The sequence below is a fragment of the Mauremys mutica genome, chromosome 13 (genome assembly GCF_020497125.1).
Source record: "Mauremys mutica isolate MM-2020 ecotype Southern chromosome 13, ASM2049712v1, whole genome shotgun sequence".
In the NCBI taxonomy this organism is placed as follows: Eukaryota; Metazoa; Chordata; order Testudines; family Geoemydidae; genus Mauremys; species Mauremys mutica.
Genome location: NC_059084.1, coordinates 54,173 through 78,826, shown reverse-complemented (window position 1 = coordinate 78,826; position 24,654 = coordinate 54,173). Strand labels below are relative to the sequence as shown.

Below are 24,654 nucleotides of genomic sequence, written 5' to 3'. Positions count from 1 at the left end.
TGCTTATGGGGAAATTGGACTTGCTTAACATCGTTTCACTTAAAGTCGCATTTTTCAAGAACATAACAAGAACGTTAAGTGAGGGGTTACTGTACCTAGTTCTTTCTTGAACCCCATTATAGTCTGGCTTTCACAGCATTCTCTGGCCAGGAGCTCCAAAGGCTGAGTGTGAGTTGCGTGCTTTTTAATTGTATCTATAAAGGTGTAATGGGAGATGGGAGAAGAAGAACCTACACAACACTGCAGATTCTGATGATAACTTCTTTTTTTCCCTCTTGTGTTGTGCTTAGTACCACGGAGAAAGAAGTGAAGGGTAAGAGCCCACCCCAATTGTGAGATGGAAGGTGCCCAAGAGCCGTGAGACAGTGAGCGTTGTTGATTCCAGGCTATGCAGATGCCATGAAGCTGGGAGTGGAGCAGATGTCACCATCAGTGAGATAAGTGTCTGGTTTCGTGAGGAGTCTGGTAATGGCCCACCTGCCTCCAGGCCAGGACTTGTCGTTAGCTGGGGCTGAGTTTGTAGGAAAAGGTTCCTGAATAGCTGTAGTTACGAGGGAGACAAGGTCCCCATTTTCAGGGGCTTGTCTTTTCTCTGTCCACAAGCAGTGTGTTCTCTGCAGCAGAAGGTTGGATCCAGGGGGATGACTCCAGCTGGTGAGTTTCTTGACTTCCTCCCACGTTTTTCTCTCTCTCTCCTCTAATGTGTTGGCCAACACGCTCTCTGTCTGTCTGTCTCTCTCTCTCTCTCTCTCTCTCTCTCTGTCCTTGCCTCTCCTTGTCCTGTCTCCTTTCGTAGGACATGGGCAGGTGTAGTAGCTGTGCGTCACCACAGGCTAGGTCTTGGGAGCGATGAACAAGTAGGAGGGGACCAAAATCACACAGGGTGGTGGGCGCTAGAGTGGAGCGGTGACTGTGGGTGTTGACTGAGTCTCTGCTCTAGTGGGGCTGATGTGGATGGCATGGGACAGGGAGGTAGGGATGAGGGCAAGATTTCATGCACCAGTTGAATTTTGTGTAGTGATGGCTTTTTCTTGGGTTACTTACTGCGTTTGCAGAGGAATCATCCAGGAGCAGCAGCCGGAGGAGAAATTGGCAGAAGTGGACCTGAGCCACCTGGAAATCCTTCTAAGCAGACATGAACAGTCCTCGGCTTTCTGCCTCCCACATAACTGCCTGTGAGTAAGAGGTCAGGGCTTGGAATTCCTCATCTGTACTCACTGCAATTTTCTTCACACTCTGTTTGCTTCCTCATTGTCTATGGGGCTCTGTGTGATTAAGGCTTGAAGGGACCAGAGTCTCTAGATCTCTCCTGGCGTCTGCAGTCTGGGACTGTGGTGGGCCCGCTGTGCACCCCTGACTCTCGCCCCCCTTTGCCTCTGCTTGCTGGAAGCAACATGCCAAAAGAAGCAATAAGTTACAAGCCAAAAACATGCTTTTCCCCACAGGTGTGGTGTGTGTGACAAGAGTTTGCTGTGCAGAGTGACTGTTTAAGGTGTCATTCCAAGGGTTGCTTTCTACTTGTAGTCCTAAAGGTGTGATGGGATGAGGGTTCAGGGCAGAGCCTCACTGTGTGGGAGAGGCGAAAAGTAGAGCCTCCCCAACATTGCCCACTGAGATGGTAACTTACTTGTTTTTCCCCTCGTGCTGGGTTTAGTACCAAGGGAAAAGAAGTCATGTGTCAGTGTCTACTGCCTTCATGGCATGGAAAGCGAGCGAGAGCGATGGGACCTCAAGAACTACTGATGCCAAGGAAAAGCTGTCCTACTGGGAGTGGAACAGTCGCCACTCTCAATGAGATAACTGTCTGTTTTGGTGATTGCTCTGCTCATGGCCCACCTTGCTCCTGGTAGGGACACTCCATTTGCTGGGGCTGTGTTTCTAAGAAAGTGTTTTTGACTAGCTGTGTTTATGAGGGAGACAAGGTCCCCATTTTCAGGGGCTGCTCAGTTCTCTGGCCAGTAGCAGTGTGTCCTCTGCATCAGAAGGTGAGATCCAGGGGGATGACTCCAGGTGACGAGTTGCTTGCCTTCCTCCCATGTTTTTCTCTCTCTCTCTCTCTCTCTCTCTCTCTCTGTCTCTTCTCTAGTATGTTGGCCAACACTGTTTCTCTCTCTCTGTCTCTGTCCTTGCCTCTCCTTATCCTGTCTCCCTTCATAGCACACGGGCAGGCGTGCTAGGTGTGCATCCCCACAGGCTAGGTCTCGGGAGCTATGAACAAGTAGGAGGGGATGAAAATCATGCAGGGCAGTGCGCGCTAGAGTGGCGCGGTGTCTGTGGATGTTGACTCAGTCTGTTCATGGAGTCGGGCGGATGTGGATGGGATGGGAGAGGGAGGCAGGGATGAGGGCAAGATTAAATGCACCAGTAGAGCTCTGTGTAGTGATGGTATTTGCTTGACTTTATTAGTTTGAAGAGGAATCATCCAGGAGCCTTCGATGGGTGAGAATATGCATAAGTGGACCTGAGCAGCCTGGACATCCTTCTAAGGAGACATGACTAGTTGTCATCTTTCTGCCTTCTGCGTAACTGGCTGAGAGTAAATGGTCAGTGCTTTCACTACAGCGAGTACAGATGAGGAAGTATCTTTCACAGGCCGTGTGCTTCGTCTTTGGGTACGGGGCTCTGTGGGATTCATGCCGGGGGGGGGGGTGGGGGGTGGGGGGTGCCAGAGTGACAATGTTGGGTGCAAAGGCTGCTTTTTGGTTGTAATGCTAAAGGTGTAATGTGAGATGGGTTGAGGGCAGAGCTGTGGGATGCAGGATTTGTGAAATGAAGAGACTGTGACATTGTAGAGGGAGGTGCTAATTTTTTTTCTTCTCCCCCGCTCCTCCCACCCCGCTGGGTGTCACATCAGAGTCTCCTGCACTCATGCAATGGAAATCAAGTGAGAGCAAGAGGACCTCGAACTATTAATGCCACGAAAAAGCTGTCCCACTGCAAACAGAACAGCCGCCACTCTCAATGAGATAAGTGTCTGTTTTGGTGATTGCTCTGCTCACAGTCCACCTTGTTCTTGGTAGAGATGTCCCGTTAGTTGGGGCTGTTTGTAAGAAAATGTTTTTGTTGAGCTGTGGTTATGAGGGAGACCAGGTCAGGGGCGGCTCTAGCCATTTGGCCGCTCCAAGCATGGCGGCATGTCATGGGGGGCGCTGTGCCGGTCGCCGGTCTCACGGCTCCGGTGGACCTCCCGCAGGCTTGCCTGCGGATGCTCTACCGAAGCCGCGGGACCAGCGGACCCTCCGCAGGGATGCCTGCGGGAGGTCCACCGGAGCTGCCTGCTGCCCTCCCGGCGACCGGAAGAGCGCCCCCCGCGGCATGCCGCCTCAAGTACGCGCTTGGCGTGCTGGGGCCTGCAGTCGCCCCTGGACCAGGTCCCTATTTTCAGGGGGTGCTCAGTTCTCTGGCCAGGAGCGGTATATCATCTGCGGCAAAAGGTTAGATCCAGGAGGATGACTCTAGGTGGCGTATTGCTTGCCTTCGTCCCGTGTTTCTCTCTCTCTCTCTCCCCGCTCTAGTATGTTGGCCAACACACACACACTCTCTCTCTCTCCTTGCCTTTCCTTGTGCTATCTCCCTTCATAGCACACGGGCACGCGTACTAGGTGTGCAACCCCACAGGCTGTGTTTCAGGAGCAATGAAGAAGTAGGAGAAGACGAAAATCATGTGGGGCAGTGGGCGCTAAAGTGGAGTAGTTAGTGTTGGTGTTAACTTGGTCTCTGTTCATTGAGTGTTGCCGATGTAGATGGGATGGAAGAGGGAGACAGGGATGAGGGCAGGATTTCAAGCATCAGTAGAGCTTTGTGTAGTGATGGCTCATGCTTGACTTTTGCAGCTGCGCTTGCAGAGGAATTGTCCAGGAGTCCCAGACGGAGAAGAAACTGGAGGAGGTGGATCTGAGCAGCCTGGACATCCTAAGGAGACATGAACAGTCCTCAGCTTTCTGCCTTCTGAACAACTGCCTGTGAGTAAGTGGTCAGTGCTTTCAATTCCTTATCTGTACTTGCTGTAGTTTTCTTCACAGGCCATGTGCTTCCTCGTTGGGTACTGGGCACAGTGGTATTAAGGCTGGGGAAGGGACAGGAGTCTCCTGAGCAAAGTGACCATTTTGGGTGCAGGTGCGGGAGGTCCACTGGAGCCGCCTGCTGCCCTCCCGCGGGACGCCGCCCCAAGCGCGTGCTTGGCGTGCTGGGGTCTGGAGCCGGCCCTGCAGACGAAGCAGAAACTGGAGGAGGTGGATCTGAGCAGCTTGGACATCCTTCTAAGGAGACATTCAGAATGCAGAAAGCTGAGGACTGTTCATAACTGGCTGAGAGTAAGCGGTCAGTACTTTCAATTTCTTATCTGTACTCGCTGTAGTTTTCTTCACAGGCTGTGTGTTTCCTCATTGGAGTCATGGAGTTTGGTGGAGACAAGGCCCTGCACCCCCGGCTTCCTGCCATTCACGAAGACTCTCAGCCAGCCAGTAAAACAGAAGGCTTATTTAGACGACAAAAACACAGTCCAAGACAGGTCTTGCAGGTACAGATAACAGGACCCCCTCAGTTAGGTCCGTCTTGGGGGGGGCACCCAGGAGGCCAGAGCCCCGTCTGGGCTCCCCTCCATTTTCCCAGCCAGCTCCAATTGGAGACTCTCTCCAGCCCCTCCTCTCTGGCCTTTCTCCCTTTGCCGGGCCAGGAGATCACCCTCACCTGATCTCTTTGTTCTCTGACACCTTCAGTTGGCCTCTTTGCAGAGGAGGGGCCCAGGCCGTTAGTTGCCAGGAGAGAGTGTCGGCCATTCTCTATGCAGACAGTATCACAGGGGCCCTCTAAGCTTTGGAAAAATCATACACCCTGATCCCCCACACCTAGATATTTAAGAAAGGCGTAGGGGAAACTGAGGCACCCACACAGTATTCAGAGAAAACATTCAGAACATTCCCACTTGGTCACAGTTGGGTACGAGGCTCTTTGGGATCAAGGCTGGGGAAGGGACAGGAGTCTACTGAGCAAAGTGACTATTTTGGGTGCAGTTACAATGGGTCCCTTCTAGTTGCGGGTGTAAAGTAGTTGAGGGCGGAGCCATGGGACACAGGAGCTGTGAAATGAAGAGACTATGCAACATTGCAGAGATGCTAATTTACTTTGTTCTTCTCCTCTTTGCTGGGTTGAGTGCTGAGGAAAAAAGTCACACGTTAGATTCTACTGCCCTTATGCGATGGAAAGCGAGTGAGAGGGATGAGACTGCGAGCAGTGTTCATGCCAGGCAAGAGTCATTCATCTGGGAGCTGAGCAGACACTACTGTCACTGAGATAAATGTCTGTTTTGCTGAGGGTTCTGCTTACGGCCCAGCTGACTGCTGGTACAGACACCCACTTAGCTAGGGCTGGGTTTGTAGGAAAAGGTTCCTGACTAGTGGTTATGAGGGAGACCAGGTCCCCATTTTCAGAGGCTGCTCAATTCTCCGGCCAGGATCGGTGTGTCTTCCGCAGGAGAAGGTTAGATCCATGAGGATGACTCCAGAGGGTGAGTTGCTTGCCTTCCTCCTGTGTTTCTCCAACACACATCCTCTCCCTCTCCCCTTTCCTCTCCTCGTGCTGTCTCCCTTCATAGGACACGGGCAGGAGTGCTAGATGTGTATCCCCACAGCCTAGGTCTCAGGAGCTATGAAGAAGTAGGAGGGGATGAAAATCATGCAGCGTAGTGGGCACTAGAGTGGAGCAGTGACTGCGGATGTTGATTGTCTCTGTTCGAGTGGGGATGATGTGGATGGGATGGAAGAGGAAGGCAGGGATGCGGGCAAGATTTCAAGCACCAATAGAGCTTTGTGTTGTGATGGCTCATGCTTGGCTTTTGTAGGTGCGCTTGCAAAGGAATTGTTCTTCAGGAGCCCCAGCCCGGGGAGAAACTGGCAGAAGTGGACGTGAGCAGCCTGGACATCCTTCTGAAGAGACATGAACAGTCCTCGGCTTTCTCTCTCCTGCATAACTACACTTCACTACTTTTAGGGGCACGGCTAAAGCCCAAGATAAATGCAGGGTAGAGGCTGAGTACAGACGATTGCGTCCCTTTAGATGGGTTTGGTTTCTTATAAAAGTTTTCCTCGTTGTGGGTGCAGGAGGAGAATTTCCCTATCTTCTAAGCTGCTGATCTTCCAGGACAGAGAGGAGCGGGTTCTTCTGAGCAGTGGCCTGCAACCAGGAAGGTGAGTACAGATGCTGAGTTGGTCCTTCCTATGTGTGTGTTTGTCTGTCTGTCTCTCTCTCTAAGCTCTAATATGTTGGCCAGTATGCTCGCTCTCTCTCTCTCTCCCTCTCCTTGGAGTCAAGTATCAGAGGGGTAGCCGTGTTAGTCTGGATCTGTAAAAACAGCAAAGAGTCCTTTGGCACCTTATAGACTAACGGACATTTTGGAGCATGAGCTTTCGTGGGTGAATACCCACTTCGTCGGATGCATCTGACGAAGTGGGTATTCACCCACGAAAGCTCATGCTCCAAAACGTTTCTCCTTGTACTGTCTTCTTGAATAGAATATGGGCAGTGGTGCATGCTCACAGGCTTGGTCTGGAGAGCCTGCATCGCACTGAGGCATTGGGAGGGAGAAGAGAAGCATGATGGGTACTAGATTCTCCATTGGTAGTGGCCTGGGTGACTGTAGGAGTTGACTCTGACTCTGTTCATCAAGTGGGGCTGATGTAGAGTGGATGGGAGAGGGAGGGCGGCATCTCAGACATCAGTAGAACTTTGCGCGGTGATAGCATGTAACCCAAGCAGGAGCCGTGTTTGCAGAGGGATTGTCCAGGAGCCCAGACAGCGGAGAAACTGGAAGAAGTGAACCTGAGCAGCCTGGACATCCTTGTAAGCAGAGATGAAGAGTCCTCAGCTTTCTGCTTTCTCCATGACTGGCTGTGAGTGAACAATTACGGCCTCTATTCCTCATCCGTACCACTCTAGTTTTCCTCGGAAACCATGAACCTCCTCGTTGGCCATGGGGCTCTGTGGCATTATGACCAGGGGAAGGGACAATAGTCTCCTCTGCACAGTGACTCTCTTGGATGCAGGTGCAAAGTGCTGCTTAACATACAAACGTAAGAATAACAATACTGGGTCAGACAAAAGGTCCATCTAGTCCAGTATCCTCCCTTCCGACAGTGGCTTCGGTCAGAGGGAATGAACAGAACAGGGAATCACCGAGTGATCCATCTCCTGTTGCCCATTCCCAGCTTCTGGCAAACAGAGGCTATGGACGCCATCCCTGCTCATCCTTACTAATAGCTGTTGATGGACCTCTCCTCCATGAATTTACATAGTCCTTTTTTGAACCCCATTAAGCTTAAGCTTGAGCTTGACAACATTCTCTGGCGAGGAGTTCTACAGTTTGAGTGTGCATTGTGTGCTTTTTAATTGTATCTATAAAGGTGTAATGGGAGATGAGAAAAGAAGAACTTACACAACATTGCAGATTCCGATGATAATTTTTGTTTTTCTCTCTTGTGCTTAGTACCACAGACAAAGAAGTCAAGGGTAAGAGCCCCCCCCCCTTTTGAGATGTAAAATGCACAAGAGCCGTGAGACAGCGAGCGTTGTTGATTCCAGGCTATGCAGATGCCATCGAGCTGGGAGTGGAGCAGACGTCACCATTAGTGAGATAAGTGTCTGGTTCGGTGAAGACTCTGCTAGCGGCCCACCTGCCTCCAGGCTGGGACTTCTCATTAGCTGAGGCTCGGTTTGTAGGAAAAGATTCCCGAGTAGCTGTCGTTGCGAGGGAGACAAGGTCCCCATTTTCAGGGGCTGGTCATTTCTCTGTTCACAAGCAGTGTGTCCTCTGCAGCAGAACGTTGGATCCAGGGAGATGACTCCAGCTGGTGAGTTTTTTACTTCCTCCCACGTTTCTCTCTCTCTCTCTCTCTCTCCTCTAATGTATTGGCCAACACACACTCTCTGTCCCTCTCTCTCTTTGTCCTTGCCTCTCCTTGTGCTGTCTCCCTCCGTAGGACATGGGCAGGGGTGTAGGTGTGCATCCCCACAGGCTAGGTCTTGTGAGCAATGAACAAGTAGGGGACCAAAATCATGCAGGGTAGCGGGCGCAAGAGTGGAGTGGATACTCTTGATGTTGACTATCTGTTTGAGTGTGTAATGCTGGCTAATACATGGCTTTTGCAGCTGCGCTGGCAGAGGAATTGTCCAGGAGCCCTACCCGGAGGAGAGACGCTCAGAAGTGGACCTGATCACCCTGAACATCCTTCTAAACAGACATGAACAGTCCTCAGCTTTCTTCCTCCTGCATAATTGGCTGTGAGTAAATGGTCAGTGCTTGGAATTCCTTATCTGTACTTGCTATAATTTTCTTCAGACACCATGTGCATCCTCGTTGGGTACAGGGCTCTGTGGGATTAAGGCTGGGGAAGGGACCAGAGTTGCAGTTGCCTGGGCTACTAGGATGATCCGAGGAATGGAAAATCTGTCTTATGAAAGGAGACTCAAAGAGCTTGGCTTGTTGAGCCTAACCAAAAGAAGGTTGAGTGGGGATATGATTGCTCTTTATAAATATATCAGAGGGATAAAAATTAGGGAGGGAGAGGAATTATTTAAGATCAGTACCAATGTGGACACAAGAACAAATTGATATAAACTGGACACTAGGAAGTTTAGACTTGAAATTAGACGAAGGTTTCTAACCATTAGAGGAGTGAAGTTCTGGAACAGCCTTCAAAGGGGAGTAGTGGACGCAAAAGACATATCTGGCTTCAAGACTAAGCTTGATAAGTTTATGGAGGGGATGGTATGATGGGCTAGCCTAATTTTGGCAATTAATTGATCTTTGATTATTAGCAGGTAAATATGCCCGATGGGATGTTAGATGGGGTGGGATCTGAGTGACTGCAGAGAATTTTTTCCTGGATGCTGGCTGGTGAGTCTTGCACACATGCTCAGGGTTTAACTGATCGCCATATTTGGGGTCGGGAAGGAATTTTTCCCCCAGGGCAGATTGGCAGAGGCCCTGGAGGTTTTTCGCCTTCCTCTGCAGCATGGGGCACGGGTTACTTGCTGGAGGATTCTCTGCAACTTGAGGTTTTCAAACCACAATTTGAGGACTTGAGTAACTCAGACATAGGTTAGGGGTTTGTTATAGAAGTGGATGGGTGAGATTCTGTGGCCTGCTTTGTACAGGAGGTCAGACTAGATGATCATAATGGTCCCTTCTGACCTTATAGTCTATGAGTCTAAGTGAAAAATCAAGCTAATTCCATTTCAAAACATGCCAATCCCTAAGAACCCCAAAGCTCTGTGACTAGATCTCACCTGGTGTGCAGTCTGGGACTGCGGTGGGCCCGCTGTGGACTCTCTTCCCCTCTTTCCTCCTGCTTGCCCCCGACTGCTGGGAGCCGATCCAAAAAAAAAAAAGGCAAGAAGCTACAACGAGGAACAACCTACAAGCCAAAAACTAGCCAACAAGCAACTCACGAGCCAATTAAGCCAAAAGCAAGCCCAATTGCTGCATATTTCTCTGCGGGTTTGGCATTTCTGTGCAGAGTCTGCAGTGCAGAGTGGCTTTTTCGGTGGTTGTTGCAAGGGCTCCTTTCTACTTTTTGTCCTAAATGTGTAATGGGAAAAGGGTTGAGGGCGGAGTCCCACTGTGTGGGAGAGGTGAAAAAAGCCTACCGGACACTGCCGACTGAGAGGGTAACTTAATTATTTACCTCCTTTGTGCTGGTTTTAGTACCAAGAGAAAAGAAGTCACGCGTCAGAGTCTACTGTTCTCACACAATGGAAAGGGAGCAAGAGTGACAAGACCATGAGCATTGTTGATGCGATGCAAAAGCTGTCCATCTGTGAGTGGAACCGCCACCACTCAGTGAGATAAGTGTCTGGTTTGGTGGTTGCTCTGCTCACGGCCCACCTCCTGGTAGGGACACCCCGTTATCTAGGGCTGGGTTTGTAAGAAAAGGTTCCTAACTAGTGGTTACGAGGGAGACAAGGTCCCCATTTTCAGGGGCTGGTCATTTTTCTGTCCACAAGCAGTGTGTCCTCTGCTGCAGAAGGTTGGGTCCAGGGGGATGACTCCAGCTCCTGAGTTTCTTGACTCCCTCCCATGTTTTTCTCTCTCTCTCCTCTGTGTTGGCCAACACACACTCTGTCTGTCTGTCTCTCTGTCCTTGCCTCTTCTTGTGCTGTCTCCCTTCGTAGGACACAGGCAGGAGTGCTAGGTGTGCATCCCCATAGGCTAGGTCTCAGGAGCTATGTACAAGTAGGAGGGGATGAAAATCATGCAGGACAGTGGGCGCTAGAGTGGAGTGGTGTCTGTGGATGTTGACTCAGTCTCTGTTTATCGAGTCGGGCGGATTGAGATGGGATGAGAGAGGGAGGCAGGGATGAGGGCAAGATTAAATACACCAATAGAACTCTGTGTAGTGATGGTACTTGCTTGGCTTTATTAGTTTCCAGAGGAATCATCCAGGAGCCCTAGCTGGGTGAGAATATGCAGAAGTGGACGTGAGCAGCCTGGACATTCTTCTAAGGAGACATGAATAGTCCTCCGCTTCCTGCCTCCCGCTTAACTGGCTGTGAGTAAGAGGTCAGTGCTTTGAAATCCTCATCTGTACTCACTGTAGTATTCTTCACAGCCCGTATGCTTCCTCATTGGGTATGGGGCTCTGTGGTATTAAGGCTGGGGAGGGGCCAGAGTCTGCTGTGCAGAGTGACTATGTCGGGTGCCGTTGCAAGGGGTGCTTTTGGTTGCAATGCTAAAGGTGTAACGGGAAGAGGGTTGAGGGCGGAGCCCTGCCATGCGGGAGAGTTGAAGGGAAGAGCCTAGAAGACATTATGAACTAAGGTGGTAACTGATCTGTTTTCTCCCCTTGTGCTGGGTTTAGTACCAAGGGAAAATAAGTCACGTGCCAGAATCTACTGCCCTCATGCGATGGAAAGTGAAGGAGAGCGATGACACTGCGAGTATTGTCGATGCCACGCAAAAGCCGTCCAACTGGGAGTGGAACAGCCACCACTCTCAATGAGAAGTGTCTGTTTTGGTGATTGCTCTGCTCACGGCCCTCCCTGCTCCTGGTAGGGATGCCACATTAGCTGGGGCTGGGTTTGTAAGAAAATGTTCTTGACTAGCTGTAGTTATGAAGGGCATAAGGTCCCCATTTTCAGAGGCTGCTCAGTTCTCTGGCCAGGAGTGGCGAGTTCTCTGCAGTAGAAGGTTGGATCCAGGAGGATGACTGCAGGTGGTGAGTTGCTTGCCTTCCACCCATGTTTTTCTCTTTCTCTCTCTCTGTCTGTCGTCTAGTATGTTGGCCAACACCCCCCCCCCCGTCTGTCTGTCTGTCTGTCTCTCTCTCTCTCTCTCTCTCTCTCTCTCCTTACCTTTTCTTGCGCCATTTCCCTTCATAGGACACGGGCAGGGTGCTTGGTGTGCATCCTCACAGGCTAGGTCTTGGGAGCCATGGAGAAGGAAGAGCGGAGAAAAATCATGAGGGGCAGTGGTGCGGTGACTCTGATTACTCATCTCTGTTCATCGAGTCGGGCTCAGGTAGATGACAAGGGAGAGGAAGGCAGGGATGAGGGCAAGATTTCATGCATGAATAGTACTTTTTGTACTGATGGCTCATGCGTGGGTTTTGCAGGTGCACTTCCAGAGGAAGTGTCCAGGAGCCCCAGCCCGAGAAGAAGCTGGCAGAAGTGGATCTGATCAGCCTGAACATCCTTCTAAGCAGACATGAGCAGTCCTCAGCTTCCTGCCTCGCACATAACAACACTTCATGACTTTTAGCAGCACGGCTGTCAGTTAAGATAAAGGCATGGTAGAGGCTGAGTACAGGCGGCTGCTTCACTTTAGGTGGGTTTGGTTTCTTATAAAAGTTTTCCTCCTTGTTCTGGGTGTGGAAGGAGAATTTCCCTATTTTGGGAGTAGGTGTGGGGTTACATCCAGGGGAAGAGACAATAGTCTCTTCTGCATAGTGACTCTCTTGGGTGCAGGTGCAACAGGCTGCTCAACATATAAACATTAGAAGGGCAGTACTTGGTCAGATCAAGGATCCATCTAGCCCAGTGTCCTGTCTTCTGACAGTGGCTAATGCCAGGTGCTTCAGAGGGAAGGAATGGAACAGGGAATCGAGACGTGATCCATCCTGTGTCGCCCATTCCCAGTTTCTGGCAAACAGAGGATAATGGCACCATCCCTGCCCATCCTGACCAATAGCCATTGATAGACCGATCCTCCATGAATTTACCTAGTTCTTTTTTGAAACCTGTTATAGCCTTGGCTTTCACAGTGTTCTCTGGCCAGGAATTCCAGAAATTGAATGTGCGTTGTGTACTTTTTAATTGTATCTATAAAGGTGTAATGGGAGATGGGAGAAGAAGAACATACACAATATTGCAGATTCTGATGATAACTTTTGTTTTTCCCTCTTGTGTTGTGCTTAGTACCACAGACAAAGAAATCAAGGGTAAGACACCCCAGTTGTGAGATGGAAAGCGCACAAGAGCCGTGAGACAGCGAGCATTGCTGATGCCAGGATATGCAGATGCCGTCGAGCTGGAAGTGGAGCAGCCGTGACCATCAGTGAGATAAGTGTCTGGTTTGGGGAGGACTCTGGTAACGGCCCTCCTGCCTCCAGGCTGAGACTTGTCGTTAGCTGGGGCTCAGTTTGTAGGAAAATGTTCCTGAGTAGCTGTGGTTAGGAGGGAGACAAGGTCCCCATTTCAAGGGCTGCTCATTTCTCTGTCCATAAATGGTGTTCTCTCTAGCAGTCAGGGCTGGCTCCAGGCATCAGCTTATCAAGCAGGTGCTTGGGGCGGAAACTCCTGAGCAGGGTGGCACTTTCAGGTATTCGGCGGCAATTCGGCGAAGGGTCCCTCATTAGGAGCAAAGGACCTCCCGCTGAATTGCCACAGATCGCGATCGTGGCTTTTTTGGCTGCTTGTGGCAGCAAAACCCCTGGAGCCGGCCCTGCTAGCAGTAGGTTCAATCCAAGGGGATGACTCCAGTTTCTTGCCTTCCTCCTGTGTTTTTTTTTTTTCTCTCTCTCTTCTAATGTGTTGGCCAACACTCTCTCCCTGTGTCTATCTCTCTCTGTCCTTGCCTCTCCTTGTGCTGTTTCCCTTCATAGGACATGGGCAGTGGTGCTAGCTGTGCATCCCCACAGGCTAGGTCTCGGGAGCCATGAAGAAGTAGGAGGGGATGAAAATCATGCTGGACAGTGGGTGCGAGAGTGGAGCGGTGACTCAGTGTTTACTCGGTCTGTATTCATTGAGTGGATTTCACGCACCAATAGAGCTATATGTAGTGATGTCTCATGCCTAGCTTTTGCAGCTGCGCTTCTAGAGGAATCATGGAGGAGCAGCAGCCGAAGGAGAAGGTGGCAGACGTGGACCTGAGCAGCTTGGACATTGTTCTAAGCAGAGATTAACAGTCCTCAGCTTTCTGCCTTGCACATAACTGGCTGTGAGTAAGCGATACTGTATTCAAAGCACTGAACTCCTCACTTAAAGTCGCCCCGGTTAACGTTGTTACGTTGCTGATCAATTAGGGAACATGCTTGTGTAACATTGCGCAATGCTCCCTTATAACGTTGCTTGGCAGCTGCCTGGTTTATCCAGTCCTTGCAGGAAGAGCAGCCGGTTTCAGCTAGCTGGTGGGGGCTTGGAACCAGGGTGGACCGGCAGCCCCCCATCAGCTCCCCGCCCCCCTAAGTTCTCTGTGCGGCAGCCACCCAGCAGGCTATCAATTGCCGGCAGTTCCTCCCCCCACTGCCATGTGCTGCTCCTGCCCTCTGCCTTGGAGCTGCTCCCCAGAGCCTCCTGCTTGCTGTGCAGGGGAAAGGGGGGCTAATGTCAGGGTGTCCCCCTCCCCCTACTCCTGCCCCCCACTTACCCCTTCTCCGTCTAGAGCAGGGTGGGGACAGGGCAGGGCTCAGGGTGGAGAGAGCCTGCTGCCCGCAGCTGCTGTCTCAACTTCCTGACCTACTTAAAAAGGCAATGTCCTTAAAGTGGTGTCAGCGCACTTGAAGGGGCAATGTGCATCTCTCGCTCCCCCCTCCCACACACACACAGGGTGTGTCTCTCTGTCTCTCTCTGCCATGCTGTCTCCCCTCCCTCCCTCCATTCGTGCTGCCTTGTAGAGTGTGAGGTTACATTAACAACAATGCGTTAACCCTTGAGGGCTCAGCTGAGTGCTAGTTCATCATTTAGCAGTAAGGCATTCCCTGGGAAATATCCCACCCTCTGACTGCACCACCTCAACCAAGCTTCACAATCATCATTACTGGTTACAGTATTAAACTGTTTGTTTAAAACTTATACTTTTAATTCCTCATCTTTACTTGCTCTAGTATTGTTCACAGGTCGTGTGCTTCCTCGTTGAGTACAGGACTCTGCGGTATTAAGGCTGGGGAGTGGCCAGAGTCCGCTGTTCAGAGTGACTGTCGGGTGCTGTTGCAAGGGCTGCTTTTTGGCTGAAATGCTAAAGGTGTCATGGGAAGAGTGTTGAGGGCGGAGCACCGCCGTGTGGGAGAGGTGAAAAGAAGAGCTAACGCGACGTTGCCTGCTTAGATGTTAACTTATTTTTTCCCCTTGTGCTGGCTTTAGTACCAAGGGAAAAGAAATCAGGTGTCAGAGTCTACTCCCTTCATACTTTGGAAAGTGAGCAAAAGTGATCGGACCGCAAGAGCTATTGATGCTACGGAAAAGCCGTCCAACTGGGAGTGGAACAGCTGCCACTCTCAATAATAAGTGTCTGTTTTGGTGATTGCTCTGCTCATGGCCCCCTTGCTTCTGGTAGCGATGCTCCGTTAGCTGGGGCTGGGTTTGTAGGAAAAGATTCCCGACTAGTGGTTATGAGGGAGACAAGGTCCCCATTTTCAGGGGCTGCTCAGTTCTCTGGCCAGGAGCAGTGTGTCCTCTGCAGCAGAAGGTTAGATCCAGGAGAATGGCTGCAGGTGGAGAGTTGCTTGCCTTCCTCCTGTGTTTCTCTCTCTGTTCTCTCTCTGTTCTTTAGTATGTTGGCCAACACACACCCTCTCTCTATCCTTGCCTTTCCTTATGCTGTCTTCCTTCTTAGGACATGGGCAGGTGTGCTAGGTGTGCATCCCCACAGGTTAGGTCTTGGAAGCCTTGGAGTAGTAGGAGGGGACGAAAACCATGTTGGGCAGTAGGCGCTAAAGTGGAGCGGTGACTGTTGGTGTTAACTTGGTCTCTGTTCGTCGAGTGGGGCCGATGTAGATGGGATGGAAGAGGGAGGCAGGGATGAGGCCAATATTTCAAGCACCAATAGAGCTGTGTGTAGTTATGGCTCATGCTTGGCTTTTGCAGCTGCGCTTGCAGAGGAATTGTCCAGGAGCCCCAGCCCAAGGAGAAACTGGCAGAAGTGGATCTGAGCAGCCTGGACATCCTTCTAAGGAGACATGAACAGTCCTCAGCTTTCTGCCTTCTGAACAACTGGCTGTGAGTAAGCGCTCAGTGCTTTCAATTCCTTATCTGTACTTGCTGTAGTTTTCTTCACAGGCCATGTGCTTCATTGTTGGGTACCGGGCACAGTGGTATTAAGGCTGGGGAAGGGACAGGAGTCTCCTGAGCAAAGTGACCATTTTGGGTGCAGTTACAATGGGTCCCTTCCAGTTGCAGGTGTAAAGTAGTAACGGGAGATGGTTTGAGGGCGGAGCTGTGAGATACAGGAGATGTGAAATGAAGAGACTACGCGACATTGCAGACGGAAATGCTATTTTTTTTTCTTTTTCTCCCCTCTGCTGGGTTTAGTACCAAGGAAGAAGAAGTCACACGTCAGAGTCTACTGCCCTCATGCGATGACAAGTGAGTGAGAGCAGCGAGCCTGTGAGCATTGTTCAGGCCAGGCAAGAGCCGTACATCTGGGAGCCGAGGAGATGCTACTGTCACTGAGTTAAGTGTCTGTTTTGCTGAGGGTTCTGCTCACAGCCGATCTGACTCCAGGTAGAGGTTAGCTGGGGCTGGGTTTGTAAGAAAAGGTTCCTGACTAGCTGTGGATAGGAGGGAGACAAGGTCCCCGTTTTCAGGAGCTGCTCATTTTTCCATCCACAAGCAGTGTGTCCTCCGCAAGAGAAGGTTGGATCCAGGGGGATGCCTCGAGCTGGCGAGTTCCTTTCTCTTCTCCTGTTTCTCTCTCTCTCTCTTTTCTGTACTGTGTTGGCCAACACACACTCTTTCTTTCTGTCTGTCCTTGCCTCTCCCTGTGCTTTCTCCCTTTATAGGACACGGGTAGGTGTGGATCCCCACAGGCTAGGTCTCGGGAGCCAGGAAGAAGTAGGAGGGGATGAAAATCATGTGGGGTCGTGGGTGTGAGAGTGGAGGCAGGTATTGTAAAATATCTAGCACAGTAGCATGTTGGACAGTGATAGCTCTTCCATAGATGGTTTGCTGTTCTTGCAGAGGCCCGCTCAAGTCGAATGGAGCTGCCCCAGATAGAGGAGAAGCATCAGGAGGAACCAGACCTGCTGAATCTAGATGTTTTTCACTTGGCAGTGGAGCTAAGGAGTGCTGTCGTGATATTCAAGGAGCAGGTGTGTGTGTTTGTGAAATCTCACTCTATCCAGTATCTGCTGTGATAGACCCAGGCCAGTTGGGAACAGCAGAGTAGTAGAAGGGAAATAAACCTGCCACTGGATAAGTAGTTTTCTGTTCCCTGAGTGACCAGAGCAGGGGCTGCTCCAGGCTAATGAGAACACCTGACTCCAATTAACCTGCTAAGACTCAGGTGAGGCTGTTAAGCATGTGACTCTAATTAAGCAGTCGGTGTTTGGAATCCCTCATCTGTACTCGCTTCAGTTTGGTTCAGAGGCTGTGAATTTCCTCGTTGAACACGGTGCTCTGTGGGTTTAGTACCAAGGGAAAAGAAGTGGAGGGTCAGAGTCTGCTCCCCTCATGCGATGGAAAGCAAGTAAGAGCGGGGAGACAGCGAACATTACTGATGCCAGGCAAGAGCCATCCAGCTTGGAGGCGAGTAGCCGTCACTGTCAGTGAGATAAGTGTCTTGTTAGGTGAGGGCTCTGCTCACTTCTCACTTGGCTTCAGGTACGGATGCCCAGTTAGCTACGGCTCGGTGTGTAACAAAATGAGCTGTGGATATGTGGGAGACAAGGTCCCCATTTTCAGCATCAGCTCATTTCTCCGTTCACAAGCGGTGTGTCCTCTGCAGAAAAGCTTGGATCCAGGAGGATGATTCCAGGTGAGGAGTTGCTTGCCTTCCTCCCGTGTTAATCTCTCTCTCTTTTCTCTGTGTGTTGGCCAACACACTCTCTCTAAATCTGTCCTTGCCTCATTTTGCGTTGTCTTGCTTCATGGCACATGGGCAGGTGTGCTAGGTGTGCTCCCCACAGGCTTGGGTCTCGGGAGTAATGAAGAAGTAGGAGGGGACAAAAATTATGTGGGGTAGAAGGGATGAGAGTGGATTGGAGACTGTCGGTTTTGAGTCGATCTGTGTTCATCAGGTGGGGCTGATGTAAATGGAATGGCAGAGGGAGCGAGAGATGAGGGCAAGATTTCACACACTTTCACAACTGTGTAATGCTGGATCATGCATGGCTTTTGCAGCTGCGCTGGTACAAGAATTGTCCAGGAACCCTACCCGGAGGAGAGACTCTCAGAAGTGAACCTGATCAGCCTGAACATTCTTCTAAGCAGACATGAACAGTCCTCAGCTTTCTGCCTCCTGCATAAATGGCTGTGAGTAAGCGCTGTACTTTTATTCACAGGCCGTGTGCTTCCTCGTTGGGTACAAGGCTCTGTGGGATTAAGGCTAGGGAGTGGCCAGAGTCTCCTGAGAAAGTGACTATTTTGGGTGCCGTTACAATGGGTATCTTTGACTTGCAGTTGTAAAGCAGTAATGGGAGATGGGTTGAGGGTGAAGCCCTGGGATACGGGAGATGGGAAATGAAGAGACTATGCGACATTGCAGATGGAGATGCTATATTTTTTTTGTTTTTCCCTCCTCTGCTGGATTTGATACCAAAGAAAAAAGTCATTTGCCAGTCTACTGCCCTCATGTGATGGAAAGCGAGCGAGAGCGATGAGACCGTGAGCATGGTTGATGCCACGCAAAAGCTGTCCATCTGGCAGCAGAAGAGCCGTCGCTGTCAGTGAGATAAGTGTCTGTTTTGGTGAGGGCTCGGCTCATGGCCCACGTTGATGCTGGTAGGGATGCCCCGTTAGCTAGGGCTGGGTTTGTAAGAAAAGGTTCCTGACTAGCTGTAGTTGTAAGAGAGACAAGGTTCCCAATTTCAGGGGCTGATGATTCCTCTGGTCAGGAGCAGTGTGACCTACGCAGCAGAAGGTAGCATCTAGAGGATGACTCCAGGTGTCGAGTTACTTGCCTTCCTCCCATGTTTCTCTGTCTTCTCTATTGTGTTGGCCAACACTCTCGCTCTTTCATTCTCCCTTCCTTGCCTTTCCTGGTGCCGTCTCCCTACGTAGGACGCGGGAAAAGGGTGCTAGGTGTGCATCCGCACAGTCTACGTCTTTGGGACCCATGAAAAATTAGGAGGGTATGAAAATAATGCATATTAGTTGGTGCCACAGTGGAGCAGTGCCTGTGGGTGTTGACTTGGTCTTTAATCATCGCCTGGGGCTGATGTAGACCAAATGAGAGAGGGAGGCAGAGATTAGGGCAAGATTTCACATACCTTCAGAGCTTTGTGTAATGCTGACTCATCCTTGGCTTTTGCAACTGCACTGGCAGAGGAATTGTCCAGGAGCGCTGTCTGGAGGAGAGACTCTCAAAAGTGGACCTGAACATCCTTCTAAGCAGACATGAACAGTCCTCAGCTTTCTGCCTCCTGCATAACTGGCTGTGAGTAAGCGGTCGGTGCCAGTGGAATACCTCATCTATACTCAGTGTAGTATTCTTCACAGGCCGTGTGTCTCCTTGTTGGGTGCGGGGCTCTGTGGTATTAAGGCTGGGGAGGGGCCAGAGTCTGCTACGCAGAGTGACTATGTCGGGTGCTGTTGCAAGGGCTGCTTTTTGGTTGTAATGCTAAAGGTGTAATGGGAAGAGTGTTGAGGGCGGAGCTCCCCCGTGTGGGAGAGGGGAAAAGAAGAGCCAATGTGACATTTGCCTACTGAGATGGTAACTTGCTTGTTTTTCTCCTTGTGCGGGGTTTAGTACCAAGGGAAAAGAAGTCACGTATCAGTCTACTGTCCTCATGCGAAGGAAAGCGAGACCGACGAGACCGCGATCATTGTCGAAATCAGGCATTAGCTGTACATCTGGGAGCGGAGCAGTCACCGCTGTCAGTGAGATAAATGTCTGGTTTGGTGAGGGATCTGCTCATGGCCCACCTGGCTCCAGGTAGGGATGCCCCATTAGCTGGGCCTGGGTTTGTAAGAAAAGATTCCTGACTAGCTGCTGTTATGAGGGAGACAAGGTCCCCATTTTCAGGGGCTGGTTATTGGTCTGTTGACAAGCAGTGTGTCCTTTGCAGCAGAAGGTTGGATCCAGGGGGATGAATCCAGGTGGTGAGTTTCTTGCCTTGCTCTTTCTCTCTCTGTCTCTTCTCTAGTGTGTTGGCCAACACTTTTTCTCTCTCTGTCTATGTCCTTGCATCTCCTTGTGCTGTCTCCCCTCATAGCACACGGACAGGTGTGTTACGTGTGCATCCCCACAGGCTAGGTGTCGGGAGCTATGAACAAGTAAGAGGGGATGAAAATCATGCAGAGTAGTGGGCACTAGAGTGGAGTGTAGACTGTCGATGTTGACTTGGTTACTGTTCATCAAGTGGGGCTGATGTAGATGGGATGGGAGAGGGAGGCGGGCATGAGGGCAAGATTAAATGCACTAATAGAGCTCTGTGTAGTGATAATGGTACTTACTTGACTTTATTAGTTTGCAGAGGAATCATCCAGGAGCCCTCGCCGGACGAGAATATGCAGAAGTGGACCTCAGCAGCCTGGACATCCTTTTAAGGAGACATGAATATTCCTCATCTTTCTGCCTTTTGCATAACTGCCTGTGAGTAAGAGATGAGCACTTTCAATTCCTCACCTCTGCTCGCTGTAGTTTTCTTCACAGGCCGTGTGCTTCCTCGTTTGTTATGAGACTCTGGGATTAAGGCTGGGGAAGGGACAAGAATCTCCTGAACAAAGTGACTATTTTGGGACAAAGTGTACTTAGATTTCCAGAAAGCCTTTGATAAGGTCCTTCACCAAAGGCTCGTATGAAAATAAAGTTATCACTGGAAAAGAGTGAACTTCCTTTCATGGATTGAGAACTGCTTAAAAGACAGGGAACAAAGGGTAGGAATTAATGGTAAATTTTCAGAATGGAGAGGGGTAACTAGTTGTGTTCCCCAAGGGTCAATGCTAGGACAAATCCTATTCAATTTATTCATAAATAATCTGGAGAAAGGTGAGGTGGCAAAGATTGCAGATGATACTAAATTGCTCAAGATAGTTTATGGGAACTTTTTGAAGTTATTCAGTGTTCATTGGATTTAACTAAGCGATTGGGCAACAAAATGGCAAATTTCATGTGGATAAATATGAAGTAATGCACATTGGAAAAAACAACCCCAACTATACATAAAATATGATGGGGGCTAATTTAGCTACAACTAATCAGGAACGAGATCTTAGAGTCATCGTGGATAGTTTTCCGAAGATGTCCACGCAGTGTGCAGCGGCAGTCAAAAAAGCAAACAGGATGTTTGGAATCATTAAAAGAGGAATAGAGAATAAGGCAGAGAATATCTTGCTGTCCTTATATAAATCCATGGTACTCCCACATCTTGAATACTGGGTATAGATGTGGTCTCCTCATCTCAAAAAAGATATACTGGCATTAGAAAAGGTTCAGAGAAGGGCAACTAAAATTATTAGGGGTTCAGAATGGATCCCATATGAGGAGAGATTAAAGAGGCTAGGACTTTGCAGCTTGGAAAAGAGGAGATTAAGGGGGCATATGATAGAGGTATATAAAATCACGAGAGGTGTGGAAAAAGTGAACAAGGAAAAATAAGTTTACTTCCTATAATATAAGAACTAGGGGCCACCAAATGAAATTAATGGGCAGCAGGTTTAAAATAAATAAAAGGAAGTTCTTCTTCACGCAGCGCACAGTCAACCTGTGGAACTCGTGAAGGCCAGGACTATAACAGGGTTTAAAAGAGAACTGGATAAATTCGTAGAGGTTAGGTCCATTAATGGCTATTAGCCAGGATGGGTAAGGAATGATGTCCCTAGCCTCTGTTTTTCAGAGGGTGGAGATGGATGGCAGGAGAGAGATCACTTGATAATTACCCATTGGGTTAATTCCCTCTGGGGCACCTGGCAATGGCCAGGATACTGGGATGGATGGATCTTTTGGTCTAAGCCAGTTTGGCCATTCTTATGTTTTTATGGGTGCCTTTACAATGGGTGCCTTCCAGTTGCAATTGTAAAGTAGTAAAGGGAGATGGGTTGAGGGCTGGGATACGGGAGACGTGAAATGAAGAGACTACGTGACATTGAAGTTGGAGATGCTAATTTTTTTTTGTTTCCCTCCCTCTGCTGAGATTAGTACCAAGGAAAAAGAAGTCACGGTCAGAGTCTACTGTCCTCATGCGATGGAAAGTGAGCAAGAGTGACGAGACCACGAGCATTGTCAAAATCAAGCATTAGGCATGCATCTGGGAGCGGAGCAGCTACTGCTGTCAGTGAGATAAGTGTCTGTTCTGGTGAGAGCTCTGCTCACGGCCCACCTGGCTCCAGGTAGGGACGTCTTGTTAGTTGGGCCTGGGTTTGTAACAAAATGTTCATGACTAGCTGTGGTTATGAGGGAGACTGGGTCCCCATTTTCAGGGTCTGCTCATTTCTATGCTGACAAGAGATGTGTCCTCTGCAGAAAAGGTAGGTTCCAGGTGGCGAGTTGCTTGCCTTCCTCCCGTGTTTCTCTCTCTCTCTTCTCTAGTGTTGGCCAACACACTGTCAGTCTGTCCTTGCCTCTTTTTCTGCTGTTTCACTTCATTGCACACAGGCAGGTGAGTTAGCTGTGTATCCCCAGAGGCTAGGTCTCGGGAAGCATGGCAAAGTAGGAGAGGACGAAAATAATGCAGGGAAGTGGGTGTGAGAGTGGAGGCAGGTACTGGAAGGTCTTGTGCACCTGTAGTGTTTTTGGCAGTGATGGCTCTTCCATAGGTGGTTTGCTGTTCTTGCAGAGGGCAGCGGAGCATCTGCAGGAAGCGGACCTGCACAATCTAGCTGTTTCGCTTTGCAGTGCAGCCGAGGAGCGCTCTTGTAATGTTGGAGGAGCAGGTGTGTGTTTTTGTGAAATGATATTTCTCTATCCAGTATCTGCAGAATGAGGTGCCTCGTGGAGAGCAGAGAGATGCTTCTCCTATCCATGGGATGGGTCCTGGGGAAGGTCCAGCTCTGCCTGTGGCTGGCAGTGGTCTGGGATTGTCCCTTTCCTGGAGGGCTGTAGCTCCTTAGGAGTGGTGAGTATTTTAGGCCCTGGGTAAGGTGAAGAAGAATAAAGGAGGGAGCAGCAGCCAGTGACGTGTGTCTCCGTTGTTCTTCCATGCACAAGTGGTGACCTAGCTTACAAGTGTGTTCTCTCTCTCTCTCTCTCTTTTCAGTTGTACTGAGATTGGTCAGATGAGAGATCGGCCAATCTGTGGCAGAGACCAAGGAAGGAACAGCCACCCGGAGCCCATCCCTAGGGATGGAAGCCAGACAATGATCTGCAGAGTAAGAGCAAATGGAAACTTGCTCAAGTTCAGTATTGAGGGAGGGCTGCAAATACTCTTGTCAGTGGAGAGAATTTGTGAGTATGGGGAGGGCCCCTGAGGAAAAGCCTCAGCATCTCACGGGGGCACGATAAGCTCGGGGGAATCCTTTGTGCCCTCTCAAGGAATTGTCAGGTGCTATGGAGTCTTCCCAAAGTGCGATAACTCTCTTTGTGGAGAGCCAGGAAGGTGACTACAGGTGCTGAGTTTGCCTCCTTCCTGTACGTGTATCTCTGCTCTCATATGTTGGCCAACATGTGCGCGCTCTCTTTCTGTCTCTCTCCTTGTCTCCTTGCATAGAACATGGGCAATGGTGGATGCTCACAGTCTAGGGCTGGAGAGCCTGCATCCCACTGGGGCATTGGGAGGGGGAAGAGAAGCATGATGGGTATTAGATCCTCCATTGGTAGTGGTGGGGGTGACTGTGGGAGTTGACTCTGACTCTGTTCATCAAGTGGGGCTGATGTATGGGAGAGGGAGGGCGGCATCTCACACACCAATAGAACTTTGGGCAGTGACGGCCCCTGTGACGGGTTGGATCACAGACACCACCTCCGGGAGCTGCCAACTGATGTGCCAAGTCTACCTCTGCCCCTGCTTTCCCTGTTAGCTCAGGACTCTAGCACCCTCTCTTGCTGAGCCGGATACTCCCATCTGCTCCAACATAGACCCAGGGTCTGAATTACTTGCCCCAAAGCTGCAGGTTTCCCTGAAAACAGCTCACAGAAGTGTGCTTGTCTTTAGCACTCAGATGCCCAACTCCCAATGGTGTACACACACAAATAAATCCGTTTTACCCTGCATAAAGCTTATAGGGAGTAAACTCAAAAATAGTTCATCCTCTATAACACTGATAGAGAGAGAGATGCACAGCTGTTTGCCCCCCCCCCCTCCAGGTTAACTCTGGGTTAATTAATAAGTAAAAAGTGATTTTATCAATACGGAAAGTAGGATTTAAGTGGTTCCAAATAGTAACAGACAGAACAAAGTGAGTCACCAAGCGAATTAAAAAGCGCAAATCTATGTCTAATCAAACTGAACACAGATAATCTCACCCTCAGAGATGCTTCAGTAAGTTTTTTCCTCAGACTGGACCCCATCCAGGCTTGGGCACAATTCTTTCCCTGGTACAGCTCTTGTTCCAGCTCAGGTGGTAGCTAGGGGATTCTTCATGACTCCATGGAGCTATAAAGGTGTAATGGGAGATGGGAGAACAACCACGTACACAACACTGCAGATTCCGATGATAACTTCTGTTTTTCCCTCTTTTGTTGTGCTTAGTACCACGGAGAAAGAAGTGAAGGGTAAGAGCCCACCCCCGTTGTGAGATGGAAAGCACCAAGAGCCGGGAGACCACAAGTGTTGTCGATGCCAGCCTATGGCGATGCCGTCGATCTGGGAGTGGAGCAGCCGTCACCATCAGTGAGAGAAGTGTCTGGTTTGGGGAGGACTCCGGTAACGGCCCACCTGCCTCCAGGCTGAGACTTGTCATTAGCTGGGGCTCGGTTTGTAGGAAAAGATTCCTGACCTGCTGTGGTTACGAGGGAGACAAGGTCCCCATTTTCAGGGGCTGGTCTTTTCTCTATCCACAAACAGTGTGTCCTACGCAGCAGAAGGTTGGATCGAGGAGGATGACTCCAGCTGTTGAGTTTCTTGACTCCATCCCACATTTTTCTCTCTCTCTCCTCTAATGTGTTGGCCAACACACACTGTCTCTCTCTCTCTTTTTCTCTGTCCTTGCCTCTCCTTGTGCTGTCTCCCTTCGTAGGACATGGGCAGGTGTGTTAGGTGTGCATCCCCACAGGCTAGGTCTTGTGAGCTATGACCAAGTAGGGGACCGAAAAGATGCAGGGCAGTGGGCGCTAGAGTGGAGCGGTGACTGTGGGTGTTGACTGAGTCTCTGCTCTAGTGGGGCTGATGTGGATGGGATGGGAGAGGGAGG

General features: G+C 50.1%; 1 protein-coding gene across 5 annotated transcripts; it reads left to right on the top strand.

Moving 5' to 3' along the window:
• The first annotated feature begins 3,345 nt into the window (after positions 1 to 3,345).
• Positions 3,346 to 24,346, top strand: LOC123348546. 5 transcript variants are annotated; one of them, XM_044986057.1, is made up of 7 exons: positions 3,346 to 3,962; positions 4,358 to 4,519; positions 5,153 to 5,245; positions 5,840 to 6,019; positions 6,099 to 6,185; positions 6,751 to 6,887; positions 24,008 to 24,346. In XM_044986057.1, exons 1-6 carry the CDS (start codon positions 3,817 to 3,819, stop codon positions 6,812 to 6,814), a joined length of 732 nt encoding a protein of 243 aa, XP_044841992.1. In that variant the 5' UTR covers positions 3,346 to 3,816; the 3' UTR covers positions 6,815 to 6,887; positions 24,008 to 24,346. The 5 variants fall into 5 exon arrangements, 1 of the variants encoding a protein (XP_044841992.1); XR_006573208.1 differs by lacking the exons at positions 3,346 to 3,962; positions 4,358 to 4,519; positions 24,008 to 24,346 and adding exons at positions 7,481 to 7,503; positions 7,576 to 7,844; positions 8,143 to 8,274; positions 9,701 to 9,812 and having other exon boundaries at positions 4,575 to 6,019; positions 6,754 to 6,887; XR_006573206.1 differs by lacking the exons at positions 3,346 to 3,962; positions 4,358 to 4,519; positions 24,008 to 24,346 and adding exons at positions 7,481 to 7,503; positions 7,576 to 7,844; positions 8,143 to 8,274; positions 9,701 to 9,812 and having other exon boundaries at positions 4,575 to 6,185; positions 6,769 to 6,887.
• The last annotated feature ends 308 nt before the right edge of the window (positions 24,347 to 24,654 follow it).